At 37.1% G+C, this 16,920-nt stretch overlaps 1 protein-coding gene across 6 annotated transcripts in view; it reads right to left on the bottom strand.

The window, feature by feature from the left end:
* The window catches only part of SLC30A7 (solute carrier family 30 member 7), a 90,769-nt gene that overhangs the window by 15,329 nt on the left and 58,520 nt on the right, over positions 1–16,920 (bottom strand). For 3 of the 6 annotated variants that reach the window (XR_004176517.1, XR_004176515.1, XR_004176516.1), the window contains exons 8-10: positions 10,657–10,721; positions 4,302–4,392; positions 17–166 (exon numbers count right to left, since the gene is read on the bottom strand). Coding sequence is in view for 3 of the 6 variants with exons in the window: in XM_009213823.4 (XP_009212087.1) it covers positions 17–166; positions 4,302–4,392 (241 nt within the window). In the remaining 3 variants the exon portion in view is untranslated. The remainder of the gene's footprint in view (positions 1–16; positions 167–4,301; positions 4,393–10,656; positions 10,722–16,920) is intronic. The other 3 variants (XM_009213823.4, XM_021921304.2, XM_003892275.5) reach the window with 1 other exon arrangement.

The following is a 16,920-nucleotide window of genomic DNA, read 5'->3' as shown; positions in this document are numbered from 1 at the left end:
AGTAAAAAAGACATACCTGAGTAAAAATATTATGTGTTTGGCTTAAAATCCACCTAGCATCAGCATCAGGTGCTACTATTAATTTCAAGGTCCCAACATAAACGTCAGAACACAAAGTCCAGAAGTGCTGTTCCTGTAAACTGTAAACTCCTTGCAGCTGCTGTACCTGAAATATAAAGGAGAGATATTAACATCATAATCAAATTAAGTACTCCCTTCTACTTAAGTTATTATGCAATATATCAGTAAACATGGATTCTATTCTCTAGTTTAAAAAAAGGAAAGGAGGATGTTTGAATAAATAAATAAATAAATACTCTTGAGTACTAATTATGTGCCAGGTACCATGACAAATATTTGGGAAATATAAGTAAACACATATCAAAATATGTAGGATACATCTGAGAGTGTGCCCCACAGGGAAATTTACAGTAACAATCACTTAATAAAGTCCAACACCTATTTATGACTTGTAAAAAAAACTATTAGAAGGACACTTCCTTAACTTAATACAGGCTAACTACCAAAAATGTACAGAAAATAAGGATGAAACATTAGATTTATTCCCTGAAGATCAGGAAGAAGGCAGATACCCAAATCACTGCTATTGTTCCGCATCTCTGTATTGATCTGGAGGAGTGGAACTCAGATCAACAACCAGAAGTTAAAAGAAAAAAGTTCAATGTGAAAGATCTTTATAACAATTACAGCAGTTTACAAATAAAGAGGGAAGCTTCTCTGGGAGTGTGTTAACTACTTATCTCCGGAAATGGTCAAGAAGCTGTAATACCAACTTGATGTCATAGAGGAGATTTTGCAACAGACAGAAGGCTGGGCCAAACGCACATTAAGATCTTTTTCAGTTCGGAGATTCTGAATTTTACATAATCTACTTGGGAAGTTAAGAAAATGTTGATCTTATATCTATCAAAACTATTTATTTTTTGTTGGAATTTGATGAATGTAATCATTTTTTTTTCTATAAACTCCACGACAGTTGATGGGAAATTGAGATAATATCTACTGTGCCTTCTTTAAAAACCGCTTTTATTGGGGAAAAAGATCAAGGTATACTTTTTCTTCCTCTTTTTAGATTCTGACAACATAGCTGTTTTAGCCAGATATCCCTCCACATTTTTTCTACATGACATCCTCATGGATGAGGCCTAAGGTGAGTTCTACTGTTAATAAAATAACCTGATGGAAAAGATTTCTCCTACTTCCATATGTAGCAGTACAAGTACATGACTGCAGTTATCTTAAAACACAAACTAAAGAATAATTCCTGTAGAAACTGGCTTTAATTTTACCAATTAAAAAATGGGAGGAAACTGTAGTTACAGATGAAAAGGGCAGTGTGGTAGAGTAGAAAGAACATGACCTTTAGAGTCAGAGTGACGTGGATTAGAATCCTGATTCAGCCACTAGCATTTGGACCTAAGGTGAGCCTCAATTTTATCTAGGGAAAGGAAGATGACACTCATCTTGTAGTTTATTGTGAAGAAGAGAAACTATATATATATATAGTTATATATATATATAAAACAATTATATATAGTTATTTATATATAACAATTATATATAGTTATATATAACAATTATATATATATAGTTTTATATATATATATGTAAAACAATTAGTAACAATTATGCTGATTGATGCTACCTTAAAATAATAACCACAAATCTTGAATGGGCAATATGTACTTTCCCTGTATCAAAAGATTATTTTATACCTTCTCCTTTTTCCTCTAGCCTTCTGATCTCTCTGCATGATTACACTGCCTGGTACATTATAGAGAAAACAGAAGTACAAAGAAAATCCCTTATCCTTTACCATTAGATCTACCAATGACTCCTTATCTATGTCAGCATTTCTGCATTCCCTCAGAGGATATAGTACCCCTGTTACTATCAACAATTAATCCTTCCATTGTGCTTTGGGTTCTATCCTTTCTCACCTTCCCATGACGTTACTCCTTTAATAATGTCCTTTAGTACTATAACAATTTCTTCCTCTCAGTTAGACTGTTACCATTAGTTAATGCACATGTTCTAGAACTGTGCTGTGCAATTCAAAAGTCACTAGACACATGTAACTATTTCAATGAATGGAAATTAAGTTAAAAAGAATCAGTTACACTAGCCACATGTGGTTTGTGGCTTCCATCTTGGACAGTGCAGATTATAGAACCTTTCCATTATTGGGGAAAGTCCTGCGGGATAATGCTGTTCTAAAACATCCTACTTTAAAAACAAAAAAAATACCCTCTATCCTGATACTACATCCATATCCGCTATCAACTCATTTCTCTGCTCCCTTTAACAACACTTCGTAAAGGAGTTGTCACTTCCCCATTCATTTTCTCCTTAATTCATTCAAATCATGCTCCCTTCTCCAACACTCCAATGAAACTGCTCTTAAAGGTCATTAATGGCATCCAGAAGGCCAGTCAATGATCACTTCTGGCTTTTTTTTTTTTTTGAGACGGAGTCTCGCTCCATTGCCCAGGCTGGAGTGCAGTGGCACAATCTCGGCCCACTGAAAGCTCCGCCTCCTGGGTTGAGGTCATTCTCCTGCCTCAGCCTCCCGAGTAGCTGGGACTCCAGGTGCCTACCACCATGCCTGGCTAATTTTTTGTATTTCATTTTTTTTTTTTTTTTTATAGTAGAGACAGGGTTTCACTGTGTTAGCCAGGATGGTCTCAATCTCCTGACCTCATGATCTGCCCACCTTGGCCTCCCAAAGTGCTGGGATTACAGGCGTGAGCCACCACGCCCGGCCTGATGACTTCTTGTTTCTACCCTCCTTGACCCCACAGAAATATTCAACACAGTTAATTACTTCCTCCTTCTTCAACTCTGTGATCCTACACTCTTTTGGTTTTCCAGCACCCCACTAACCACTACCTTTCCTGGCTTTCTCACCTGTGCTCCAAATTTAGAGTTGAAAGCAGAGCTAAAAGAGTAGAACTAGAACTTCTCTGGAGGTAATCACATACAATCTTGATGTTTTAGAAGTTATTCACATATTGATGACTTATAACTCTTTCTGGTCCTAATCTGTCCCCAAAACTCAAGATTTTCATATCCAACCACTTAAGTAACATTTCTCCTAGAAGTGTAGTAGCCATTTCCATTTTAACATATCCAGAATATAACTCTTCATTTGGGAGATTTTCCATCCTCAAACCTGTACCAACAAGGCCTCAGTCTCAGTAAGTGGCATTACCATCTAGTAAGTGGCATTACCATCTACCAAGTAATAAACCAACACTTTCTCTACCCTCTGCTAATATAATCCACTTCCAAAAACATATCCCAAATGTATATTTATCTTCACTGCTACAACTGTAATCTAAACCACTATTGTTTTTCACTTAGAGGACAATAACTTCATAACTGGTTTTCTTTGCTTTCATCCTCCCTAGAATATGTTCTCTTCATAGAAAACACAACAATCTCTTGAAAACATAGGATTTATGACACTTCTATTGCCTAAAAGCTTTCCAATGCTTCCCACTGAGTTAGAATTAAATCTAAATCTCTTATTATGACCCAAAACCCTAAATGATCTTGCTCCTGCCATTCTCTCCAGGCTTTCAAGCCGTTCTTCCCTTTATTTAATATACTTCAGCCCCAATGGCCTTTTTTATTCTGTTCTTCAAACACAAATTAAATCCAGCCATAGCACTTTTACATTAGCAATCTCCCTTGCCTGGAACATTCTTCTCCAGTATTTTCATATGGCTAGCTCTTTCTTGTCATTAAGGTTTCAATTTCCTTGCATATAACTCCCTTAGTGAATCTAAGGTAGCCATCCATGACTAACACATCACTTTGTTTTATTTCTACTATAGTAATTCTCATTGATATTTTCTTATTTATCTACTTATTGTTTATTTCCTGTATTTCCCCACTGGACTGTAAGTTCCATGAAACAGAGGCACTGTCTGTCTTGTTTACCATTATCTCCCCAGTATTTTAGAAGAGTATCTGGTAGAATGGGAGCTCAAAAACTCTATGTTGAATAAATGCTTATGTCTCTGCTATAGATATTCTATATTTTAAAAAACTGCTCAATTTCTAGATCAGAACAATTTCTACTACATTTTCTTTAGTAAAGTTCAACATTTTCCGACAATTTTATTCTGGCTTGTATAAATGACATTTCATGGTCAGCATTCAATCTTGGAAGAAATATTCAATTATACACACATGTTACCCATATTTGTGAAAGCTGAAAATCAAGAGATTGAAAACAGCATAAAACCCAATGGTTTGGAATATTTGAAACTCACCCTCTGATAGCACTGAGGCAGAGTATTTTCTAATAGGGGAGGAGTTCTCTGCATCAATATTCCAACAGATTCTCTTAAAAGAGGAATAACACTAAGGAAAAGGAAAAAAACAATTTGTTAAAGTCACATTCTGACAATCCCATCCAGCAAGAAAGTAATAATATCCCTTCCTATGGTAGAATATAATAGGACTTAGAATAATATGAGAAAAAACAATCAACCATTGTTTTAGATTTTCCATGTGATCAGTAAATTATCCAAAGTAAAAGTAAAAGACCTAGAGAAAATGTATTAATGTATGAAAAAGTAAAGCTATAAAACTGAAATAATATAATATCATCTAAACCCAGCACATGTTCAACTGTTAGTTAAAATATGACTCCACATGGTCAGAACCTTCTAAAGTAATCATAGCCTACCATGCTAACTGGTCCTTAATATTTATCAAATATTTACATGCACTTATCTGAATAGCACTGATAAGGAAAATACAAAAAAAAGAATACATCAGTCTATTTGTTCAATATCAGTCATATTTCATTATTTAAAAAATATAGAAGCCTGGCGATAACCACAGATGCAGTGAAATGAACTCAGCTCCTCTAGGGATGGTGCCCAAAAGTCTGCATGTGTTGATGTAACTAGTCTTCAATTAGTATTTGAAACTACTGTTTTAGGCTATTTGGATGATTAAATGTACACAAAACAGGCTGGGCACGGTGGCTCACGCCTGTAATCCCAGCACTTTGGGAAGCCAAGGCGGGCAGCTCACGAGGTCAGGAGATTGAGACCATCCTGGCTAACACCGTGAAACCCCATCTCTACTAAAAATACAAAAAAAAAAAAAAAAAAAATTAGCTGGGCATGGTGGTGGGCACCTGTAGTCCCAGCTACTGGGGAGGCTGAGGCAGGAGAATGGCGTGAACCCGGGAGGCGGAGCTTGCAGTGAGCCGAGATTACGCCACTGCACTCTAGCCTGGGAGGCAGAGTGAGACTCCATCTCAAAAAAAAAAAAAAAAAAAAAAAAAAAGGTACATAAACAATTAATAGTAGAATGGTGACGGTTACTCGAATGTAATGGCTTTCCAGTCTAGCAATATCCAATTCACCTTAGAGTCTCATTTTGTTTTCACTTCTGATATATTGAATCAGAATCTTTGAGGGAATGTCCAAAAAGCTCTCCATGTGATTCCAATGATTCAGAGTGGCAATGCACTGTTCTACTGCTTGAAGTAGGTTGAGAGAGGAGGTCAGAAATGGCTTCCCTACACTTAATAGCTTAAGTCAGTGCTCACTTTTAAACTTAGAGAATTTCAAAATTTTCAAGTAAAACTTCTGATAATAGCTGTAGCTGAAGAAGATAAAAAGAACATCCATCTTTCAAGGAAGGTTTCATAAGAAGAGTAGAAGCAAGTGTACTTTCAGGACTAGTGGTATTTTGACAGATGGAAAGGAAAGAGAGGTACCAAGAAAGACCCAAAAGAATAGACACAGTGCTTATCTGACTCACTATTATATTCCTAAGATCTAGCAAAGTGCTGGTCATAAAGTGGGCCCAATTGTTGGTTAAATGAGTGACAGAAATACAGATAATCAAATCAAGAAAAATTAGATGTCACCCTTAATTCCTTCTTCTCCCTTAAATCACCAAGTTCTCATGATTTAATATCCTAAAGGTTTCTTGACTCAATTCCTTCCCCTTCATTGTACTATGCATGTCCACAATAATCTCCATGTCTTCCACATGGATTATTATGATAGCTTCCTAAGTGGTCGCTTCAGCTCTAGTCTTATTTCCTCAAGTCCACGTAACAAGCAGCTTCAATGATGGCTCCCAATGACCCTGCCCTATGTAGTATTCATGCCCTGTGTAAAGTTTCAGGACTTAGTGACTTGCTGCTAATGAACAGAGTATGGCAAAGTGATGAGACGTCACTGCCAAGATTAAGTAAAAAGACTCTGGCTTCTGTCTTGTATACCCTCCTTGTTTGCTTTCACTTGCTCTCCCACAGCTGCTATGTTGTGAGCTGTGCTATAGCGAGGACCATGTGGCAAGAAACTGAAGGATATTTCTTGAGAGCTACTAGACAGACCCTCAGTTCAACAGCCCAAAAGGAACATAATGCTGTCCAGTTCAACAGCCCAAAAGGAACATAATGCTGTCAGTAACCACTTGAGTGAGCTCAGAAGTAGACTCTCCCCCAGATGAACCTTGGAGTAACTGTAGCCCCAGCTGCTACCTTGATTACTACCTTGTGAGAGACCCTGAGCCAGGCAACACAGTTAGCTATACCCAGGTTCCTGAAAGACAGAAAGTATAAGATAATAATGTGTATTATTTTAGCTACTAGGTTTTCGAGTGCTTTACGTATCCACAGATAACTGATACAACCAGATTTTATAGAGACGTTAGACTAATAGACATAAAATAGGTATGTGACCCTATCCCTTTCCCACTAAGAAATGTGTCAAAAGCTCCCCACTGCCTAGGGAATTAAGTGCTGGCTCTTTAACATGGTATATTTTTGGATCTGGCCCTCTACCTTCACCTCCTATTAATCCTTGCTTCATATTTTAAGCTCTCCAAATAAAACATACTTGTACTTTACCTTATACTGTTTCTTACTTTCATGGTTTTGCTCAAACTGTAACCTCTGCTTAGAATGTCCCTAAGCTGCCCTACAGTCTTACATTCACTCTTTGAAATCTCACATGTCACCTCTTTTAGGGTATATTTCCTGATCGCAAACTGCCTTCTACACTGTATGAAGTGTCTTCTCTGTGCTCCTATGAAAACAATCTGTGCTACCTACACTATTACTACATTGCATGATAATTACCAGCTTGTGTTTCCCCCTCCCTCTAAACAGAAAGTTGCTTTAAGGTAGGAATTATCTTATTTATGTTTGTAAACCCAGCATCTCAGACAGTGTTTGGCAAATAAATGTTTATGGAACAGAATTCATAGCTGAATCTATTAAACATAATTAATTCATAAATTTAAAAAGTATATCTAAGGCTCGGGATCAATACTAAATCTTAAATAATATATGGAATCATTAGCAGTTAAGAAAAGGCACTAGGTAAAGAAAGTAAAGGCACGGTAAGTAAAACATCTAGAAAAAGGGGAAACATATTTCCAGCAATAGTAAATGCCTCAATGAAGAAAAAAGAAACAGAAAAAGGCCATCAGATTAAACAATGCAAATATTGTTTGAGTCCATCCACTGTAACATTTCAGGAACAGTAAAAGCCAGGTTGGAGAAAGAGAAAAAAAATGAGTAGAAAACAACTGCAAATGGACTTAAGGATTTTGACAGTGAAGAATATTGGTTATTCATTCATCTAAACTGAAGAGTGGTATCGGTTTCTACCTACTGTGTTGCTATTAAATAGGTGACGACTTCCTGTGTTTACAAAAAAGGCAAAGAAAAAAATGATGGCATATTAATTAGGTACAATTCAACCATCATTTTTCTTTACTCTCTCCATCCTCATTTCTCAGGAAAAAGAAAGAATCCATCACAGAATGTTTTTATATATTAAACTTAAAATTTTTATCTTTCCCTAACTGTACTCAGAAAATGAGGCACAAAAATGGTTCTCCTTGAATTACTGTTTGAGAATAAGAAAAAAAGTTTTTTTCTTACCTACATCCTAAGTTTAGTTATTTTAATAATTTCTTCTCCAATCTTAATCTAGGGAACTACTAACAATGTTTAGATATCTGACATGAAAATTACTCTCAAATGGAAACCATGACACTTGGGTTCTGATTCTGCCATTAAATAGCTTTAAGCAAATCACATATTCTTCCAGAGCATCAGTTTTCTCATCTATAAAATGAAGGAGTAGGCTAAACATCCAGGCAATTTCTTTTATCTTTTATATATTTTCCATTCAATAAGAAAAAGTGGTTAAACTATAAAGAATACTAGAGAGAGAATATATTTGGAAATGAAAGAAAATATAAATTGTTTTTATATACTAAGGGGAAAAAAGTAGTGTCACCAAATGACACATAGATATACTTGGCAAAATGATTTATTCTATCACGATAGATAATCCAGCAAATGAATTTTATTAAGCAATCAATATTAAGCAATTATTAAGGATCTACTACTATGTATCTGGCATCAGATTTTCTAGAACCAGATGGGACTTTACTCTAGAGTTGTGGAAATGGTGGCCTAGAACACCAAAGTAACTTGTTTAAGGTGTGAAATGTTTGTTTAAAGACACAGCTAATGAGCAGGAGAACTAGAACAGATCAGGTTGTTAGACTCCAAGTTCAGTTTTGAAAAGTTCAAGTCAACAAACATCTGTTATATGCCAACCATGGAGCAAGCATGTGCTAGACACTGGAAATACAAAAATAAATAATACAGAATATTTTGGTTCAGAGAAATTCATAATTTTATTTTTAATAAGCCTACAGAGAAGGCAATGGAAATCAGGTATCAAACTTATTTAGGGTACACCATTTAGAAGAAGGCACATACGAATTTAAAGCAACTACATATTATGCTTGTATCCATTTTCACTTTCCATCAACTTTTGGTGAATGGTTTTCTTAATTGGTATGTTGATAACTTCTTTTTAAACATACCTTTAAAAGTAAAGAGGAAGAGAAAAAGGAATAGAAGAGGCATTGACTCAACTGCAACAGAAGGCATACAGTATGAGAAATAACATTACTTAAGCAACAGGGGTGAAATAACTTGTGCGAACAAGTTTTAAAAATTTATTGTTTCAGAATACTCAGGTTTAGTCTAGTTGTTTCCCCCAAGGAGCTAAAATACAGTAAGAGATGGTGAATCCCATCTATAATAATCCTTGAGATCAGCCTTAAAACATTAAAGAGATTCTCTTAGACAGTCCAACAGTCTCTTAATAAGTCACCTAGAAAAAACATCCACAGATTTATCCAAATCTTTGTTCAAATTTTTTATGTGTGCATTCCATGCGTGTTGCCTTCCAAAGTCTGCTACTCCTTGCTACCACCTTTTTAAAAAAGAACCTAGTACTTCTTTTTTTTCCTCCTAAAATTCACTTTCACATAAGGCCCTTAGTTTAAGGACTCTAGAATTAGTAAAGAAGTTACATGATCACAGATAATATCATATTAGAATTAAAAGGGAAATTAGAGATCACTCATTTTAACACAATTCAAGAACCATATGTAGATAAACATTTTAATAAAATTAATGTTAGAAATAAACATATTTTAAAATTAACTAAATTATAAGACATCATAACTGATATAAGGAAAAAAATTATAGTGCATTTTTATCTCTTTTTTTCATAAGGATCAATTGTGGATTTTATTGATTTGCCTATACTGAAATTTGGAATGGTTGCCTTTTTAGGTAGAATTTTAATAAAATGTTTACACTCAACAGCAGCAAGCATTTCACCAAAGCAAATGGATATGTCACGCTAACTTTCTCCAATATCAATTTTAAAATAATGCAAGAATTTCAGCTATAGGAGCCATAACTACGTCATACAACTAAGGTAGGGAATAAAGGTACTTGCTAAATCACATAGTGATACGCAACTTAGAACAAGGCCAATTTCTATAATAATTTAAAGAGTCATAAAAATGTAAAAGAAACCTTTAGAAACTCTAGTTTTTGCCTTTTAAAATTGTGTTTAGCTCAGGAGTTTGTGTCCATATTTTTCTGATTAACTATTGTAATGGAGAAGCATAAACCAGATTTTAGCTTGGATCTATCTAGCCATAATGAAAGGATATGTAGAAAAAGACAAGCTTAGCAAATTCCTGACTGAGCTAAGACTTAGAGCTGCATCCAAACCCAAAAAGTAAGCATTTGGAAACAATTAGAGGTTCACTTCTGGTTGACTAACCCAATTCTAGCCTTCACAATGAAGCACCATTTCCCTATCATAAATAAAAAGAGATGAGTCATTAGGTATGAGTTTACCAGTAAAAGAGGGGAATAATTTTATTCTTCAAAAGCTGAAGGTAAATCAAATTTATAATCATAAAATCATAAACATAAAATTAATTTGAAAGCTTTACCCTTAAATGCTAACATATTAAATGAGCAGTAGTTACTTACTACTCTTTACTGCCAGTAATTTTACAAATTAAAATATATTCAAATCTTACTTCAGAACTAGTTTCTAGTGAAAGAGCCTCACGACTTCAACAGTAAATAAAATGATCTACCAGTAGTCATAAACAAACCAAACTAAAAAGGGTATACATTACAAAACTTTCTGAAGACCAGACTACTGACAATCATAATGTTTAATAAAAAATTTCAGTTAAAATTATTACTTAGATCTGAGAAGAAATGTCAAGTAATATTAATTAAAACATAATTACAGATTTATCTTCATGAATCAGCTTATGAACCAAGTTTTCCTGTATATTGTAGGGGTTCTTACAATCTACAAATGTAAAGAAAGAAAATTATACTTTTAAAAATAAATTTTAAAAATAAATTTGGCAAATGTTGTATACTATATTTTCAGGGGACAAAAAAGCCAAAGAAAATTGACCCATAATGGTAATGCAATTCACATTTAAATTAAATATTTGGTCACATTTGCATAAATATAATTAATTCATAGTGATGGATAATTACCTATTAATCTAAAATTTCATAAGCCTTCTATAGAATAGATAACCCAAAATCTTATCACCTGGGATTGTGGTTTACTTCATAATAATGCTGTGTTTCTGAAACCTGTGGCTCAAATCAATCCATATTTACAGAAAACCTACCTTACTCAATAATGGGGATATTAAGATACCCTAAGGTACCCCTAGAACTTACAGCCAAAGTCATGAAAAAGTCATCCTTTTCCATAAGCTTCTGGAACTTAGTTATAACACCTAATACATCTGGTCTTTGGACCAAAACACCAGTGTATAATATTAAGTTTGTAAATAATTAGTAATGTCATTGTTTAGATAGCACTTAATAGTTTTTAAAATGCTTTCATAAATTTTTTCTAATTTAATCCTCACAACAACCTTAAGTAACCTTTAAGAAAATGTTAGAATCACTCCCTCATTTTACAGATGAGAAAACTGACTTGGAGAGGTTAAAATAACTTGTTCTTTGTTATACATAGGCAAGAGTTAGTGGCAGAGTTGGGTGTGACACTGCCAAGACAAAAGCTCTGCACACACTGCAGTATCTCATCACAGTTATGTTCTCTAGAATTGAGAGAATAGCAATAAAATGCCACATTCATTTTATTTCTAGTGCCCAGCACAATGCTTACAACCACTTAACACATCTGCTGAATGTATTATGTACTTAGAAATTTCAAATGGCAGATTACTGACATTTAAACTAGCCCTGGTTTGAAGTGACTTTCAACCCTTCACAATAATAGCTAAATAGCATAACAGTGAAGAGCTTCCCAATTCAGTCACATCCAAAAAAGAACCTCTAATAAACAAAAAGCAAAGTATCTTATCTTCCATTCAAACATACATTAGAAAGAATTGTACTTAGGAACAATCAGCATTCTTAATTCTCAATGTGCAATTTATCTTAATAAAAGCTCTTCTCTTCATTTTTATGAAGAAGAAACTAAAATCACACCAGCAATATAAGTAAAAATTAAATCTTAAAATGGGAAGAGACTAAAGTCAATATAATATTGGGCAAAAAGCTCCACAAAATATACATAGCTTTGAGAGAAGATCAGGCAGGAATAAATTCATATTATTCCTATTAAATATGGTAACATTTGTATTGAAATGCTAATGAGACCTGGAGGAACCGCCCCACTCCATCTGAAAGCAGCAGTTAGGTAAGGATGGCCACCAGCAGGAGAAGCTCTGTAAGGAAATCTGCATTTTAAAAAGCATAGAAGTCAAGAAACAGGACCTGTTTAGAAAAACCACATGAGACAACAACAAGTACTTAAGCCTATCAAAATTGAATTAATTACCATTCAGGTAGCTTCAGAAATGACAAGTATTAGCCCAGAACAAAAAGGTCAGCAAGAAAAATCCAAAAGGAATAGGAACAAAATGCTAATTCATCGGCCTGGCGCTCACGCCTGTAATCCCAGCACTTTGGGAGGCCGAGATGGGTGGATCACGAGGTCAGGAGATCGAGACTATCCTGGCTAACATGGTGAAATACCGTCTCTACTAAAAATACAAAAAAATTAGCCAGACGTGGTGGTGGGTGCCTGTAGTCCCAGCTACTCAGGCGGCTGAAGCAGGAGAATGGCGTGAACCTGGGAGGCAGAGCTTGCAGTGAGCTGAGACTGTGCCACTGCACTCCAGCCTGGGCGACAGAGGAAAACTCCATCTCAAAGAAAAAAAAATGCTAATTAATCTCTGGTTTCAACTGGCTATCAGGAATCTGAGTTAAACTATGTCTACCTAGTTGTATTTGTCTGTTTTCGTACTGCTATAAAAAACTGAGACTGGGTAATTTATGAAGAGAAGAGAGCTTAAGAGGAAGCATGAGTAGGCCTCAGGAAACTTACAATCATGGTAGAAGGTGAAGGGGAAGATAGGACCTTCTTCACATGCTGGCAGGAAAGAGAGAGACAGTGAAGGGGGAAGTGCCATACACTTTTATACCATCAGATCTCATGAGAACTCACTCACTATCACAAGAACAGCAGGGGGAAATCCTCCCCCATGATCCAATCACCTTCCACCAGGTCCCTCCTCCAATGTGACATGGGGTTTGAGTAGGGACACAAATCCAAACCATATCACTAATATAAGTTTAAAATGGTATATTTGATCCATTCTACATAGTGTTCAAACCCCATCATTTCCTCACAAAATGGTAATAGAGCTTTGACTCTTAATGGCTGAGTATGTTGCTGTGAAGAAATCCAGCATCCAGGAAGGACACTGCAGAAAAGGAGAAAAGGGCATCATTGAAAGTACAGTTAATCTTTTGTCCTCTTAAATGATGCAGGTATAACCTATCTAGGATTTGGTTTAGGACCTGGCCCATCAGGTAGCCAAGAACTAGTCATTCCAAAGTAACTAGGGAAGACACAGATGAACTATATTTCTTTTTTTTTTTTTCTTGCCTTTTTTCTCTCTGCCTTTCCCCATTTGGTGATGAGTGAGTAACAGTCAATTACAGGAAACAACAGCATGTCACGGTAGTAAGAGAAGACTACATTTAAGTGGAGGGTGTCTGCTTCCCAATAGCCTTCCTTTAAGAAAGGTAAGCAAGCAATTAACACTTTTACTACAAGTGTGGCAGGTGCTGTTCAAGACTTTATATACACATCTTAACCCATTTAAATCGCACACAACAAATTATAAGGTAGGTATTCTCATTATCCCCATTTTAAAGATGAAAAATTGAGTCACAGAGAAGCTAAATGACTTGTTCAAGCTCACACAGCTAAAAAGTTAAAACAGGGTTTGAACCCAGGCACTCTGGCTATATAGTGAATTTGTGCGTGCGTGTGTGTGTGTGTGTGTGTGTGTGTGTGTGTGTGTGTGTGACTTAAAATAGCACAAATTTATTATCTTACAGTTTTGGAGGTCAGAAGTCCAAAATATGTTCCATTGGCTAAAATCAAGGTGTCACAGGCTCTAGAAAGAATCTGTTTCCTTGACTTTTCTGACATCTAGAGGCCACCTGCATTCCTTGGCCCCAGCCTCTTCCTCCATCTTCAAAGCCAGCAGCATAGCTTCTTCACATTTCTCTTTGACTCTGACTCTTCTGCCTTCCACTTCCACCTTTTAAGACCCCTTTTTTATGGTATATTGGGCCCACTTGGATCATACAGAATAATCTCCCACCTCAAAATCTTTAACTTAATTACATCTGAAAAGTCCCTTTTGTGAAGTAAGGTAATATATTCACAGGTTTCAGGGATTAGGACTTGGCCATCTTTGGGGCTATTCTTCTGCCCAGCCATTCTTCTTACTGTAGCCAGGTGGGCAAGGAGGGAGAAATCGGGAAGTTGTTGGCAGGACCTCACCAGCTAGAGGACGGTCTGAGTTAGGTCTTCCAGGCGGGAAGACTTTTCACAACATGGAGAGAATTCCAGGCAGGCTGAGCAGCACCAACAAAGGCACAGCAGTTACTGCGAACCTGGCATGAGCACACTGGGCAGTAGGGAGACAGCTCGAACTGAAGAAAAGAGGTGCACCTTGAAGCATTATGGGAGGTAACGCTGTGGAAAAGTTGGGTTCCATTCTTCTTCAACTACAAGACTTGGAGGGTAGTGCCCCCTTTTTCACAAGCAACATTTTAGTATAATTTGTGGATGTTCTTTGCTGAAAATTAGGAATGGATTAACTAAGATTCTATAACAAAGTTTTTTTTCTGATTAGCATTTTTCTGTCTTTCCTGATTCCCTTTTTCGTTGTTATTTGTTGTTATTGCTTTGCTTTTTCTAAATGAGTTCTAGCTTTGTAATAGACAAAGGGGTACTTTGTGTTAGTACCCTGACATACCCCTCCCCTGCTTCGCACCCCTTTTCCTTCTAACTGTCAGCATTTCTCTGACCCCAAAGCTTGCTTTGCATATCTGCCAAGTGGAAAAACATCTGATTCACCACTCCCCGACTTTTCAGCAGCTCTCTTCCAATGACTGAGGAGTTGGTCTATAAATCCCATTTCCCTTCTTCCCCTCCAGTGAAATAACTCTGAAGCATGACTCCTACACTTGGCTCCCTGAATCACTCAGCAACTTAAGCTCCAGTTGTCTATAGTGGTAACCTCATTGACACTGAACCTGATGCTGGCTCCTTCCATTCCCTGTCTCACTTCTTGACTCCTCTACAGGTGTTTGTTAGGATCACCTCCCAGATAAACTACTTGCACTTGAATCCATGTCACAGGGGGACATGAATCATGTCTCTAGGGCAACCCAAACTAAAATAGGATTTCATCAACATAGTGAGTGCTCTTAACTAGTCTGTGATAAAGTTATAAAAGTGACTTTGTTGGCTCTTTCAGAGAACCTTTGCCAACAGTAAAGTCCTGATTTTAGGAGAAGCTGATTTTTAAAGTGTATAAAAGGACCAGCCCACAGAAGAAAATGCAAAAGCTCAGGAAAACATGAACAGTAAAAATAACCCCAGTGGACCTTGGCAAGAGGCAGTGATAGAAAACAATGTGAAAGTTTTCTGCCATCATAGAGCTGACTGGTACAGTCAAATGACATGACCAAAAACAAATCTCTGACACCTAATTTCCATTCTGGGCCCAAACTCCATGCTGACTTCCAAAGTTACATGTTTACGTAAACCTAAATTGTGAAATAAAACAAAGAAAAAGAACTCTTATTTAACTGATTACCTAAAATATAAAATTTTAAATATCACTGTGAGAATATACTTTATATTGAACATCTCAAAGTAAGTTAATTGCTACTTACATTGGATGCTAACTATATTAAAATATTTAATTGCTGAGGTATGACTGGAAATCATGTTTCCAAAGGATTAATTAAGCAAAACAACAAATTAATTTAATGGCAGGCTATACCTAGTGGTGGAGAGTTTGAAATTACACACAGATTAAGAGTGACCATTAAAACTAAAGAACCACTGTAGCTCCCAGCGTGACCAACACAGAAGACGGGTGATTTCTGCATTTCCCACTAAGGTTCATCTCACTGGGCCTGGTTGGACAGTAAGTGTACCCCACGGAGGGTGAGCCGAAGCAGGGTGGGGCATCACTTCACCCAGGAAGCCAAGAGGTCAGGGGATTTCCCTTTCCTAGCCAAGGGAAGCCGTGACAGAGTACCTGGAAAAAGGAGACACTGCCAGTCACATACTGCACTTTGCCCATGGTCTTAGTAACCAGCAGACCAGGAGATTCTCTTCTATGCCTGGCTCAGTGGGTCCCATACCCATGGAGCCTTGCTCACTGCTAGCACAGCAGTCTGAGATCAACCTGCCAGGCTGCAGTCTGGCTGGGGGAGGGGCATCTGCATTGCTGAGGCTTGAGAAGGTAAACAAAGCAGCCAGGAAGCTCGAACTGGGCGGAGCCCACCGCAGCTCAGCAAGGCCTACTGCCTCTATAGACTCCACCTCTGAGGGCAAGGCATAGCTGAACAAAAGGCAGCAGAAACTTCTGCAGAATTAAACGTCCCTGTCTGACAGCTCTGAAGAGAGCAGTGGTTCTCCCAGCATGAGGACTGAGCTCTGAGAACGGACAGACTGCCTCCTCAAGTGGGTCCCTGACCCCCATGTAACCTAACTGGGAGACACCTCCCAGTAGGGGCTGACAGACACCTCATACAGGCGGGTTGCCCCTCTGGGACGAAGCTTCCAGAGGAAGGATCAGGCAGCAATATTTGCTGTTCTACAGCCTCCGCTGGTGATACCCAGGCAAACAGGGTCTGGAGTGGACCTCAAGCAAACTCCAACAGACCTGCAGCTGAGGGACCTGACTGTTAGAAGGAAAACTAACAAACAGAAAGCAATAGCATCAACATCAACAAAAAGGGCATCTACACCAAAACCCCATCTGTAGGTCACCATCATGAAAGACCAAAGGTAGATAAAACCACAAAGATGAGGAGAAACCAGAGCAGAAAAGCTGAAAATTCTAAAAACCAGAGCGCCTCTTCTCCTCCAAAGGATTGCAGCTTCTCACCAGCAACGGAACAAAGCTGGATGGAGA

The sequence above is a fragment of the Papio anubis genome, chromosome 1 (genome assembly GCF_008728515.1).
Source record: "Papio anubis isolate 15944 chromosome 1, Panubis1.0, whole genome shotgun sequence".
Taxonomy (NCBI): Eukaryota; Metazoa; Chordata; class Mammalia; order Primates; family Cercopithecidae; genus Papio; species Papio anubis.
The sequence above is the reverse complement of the archived record's forward strand: the minus strand, read 5'-3'. Positions and strand labels throughout refer to the sequence as shown.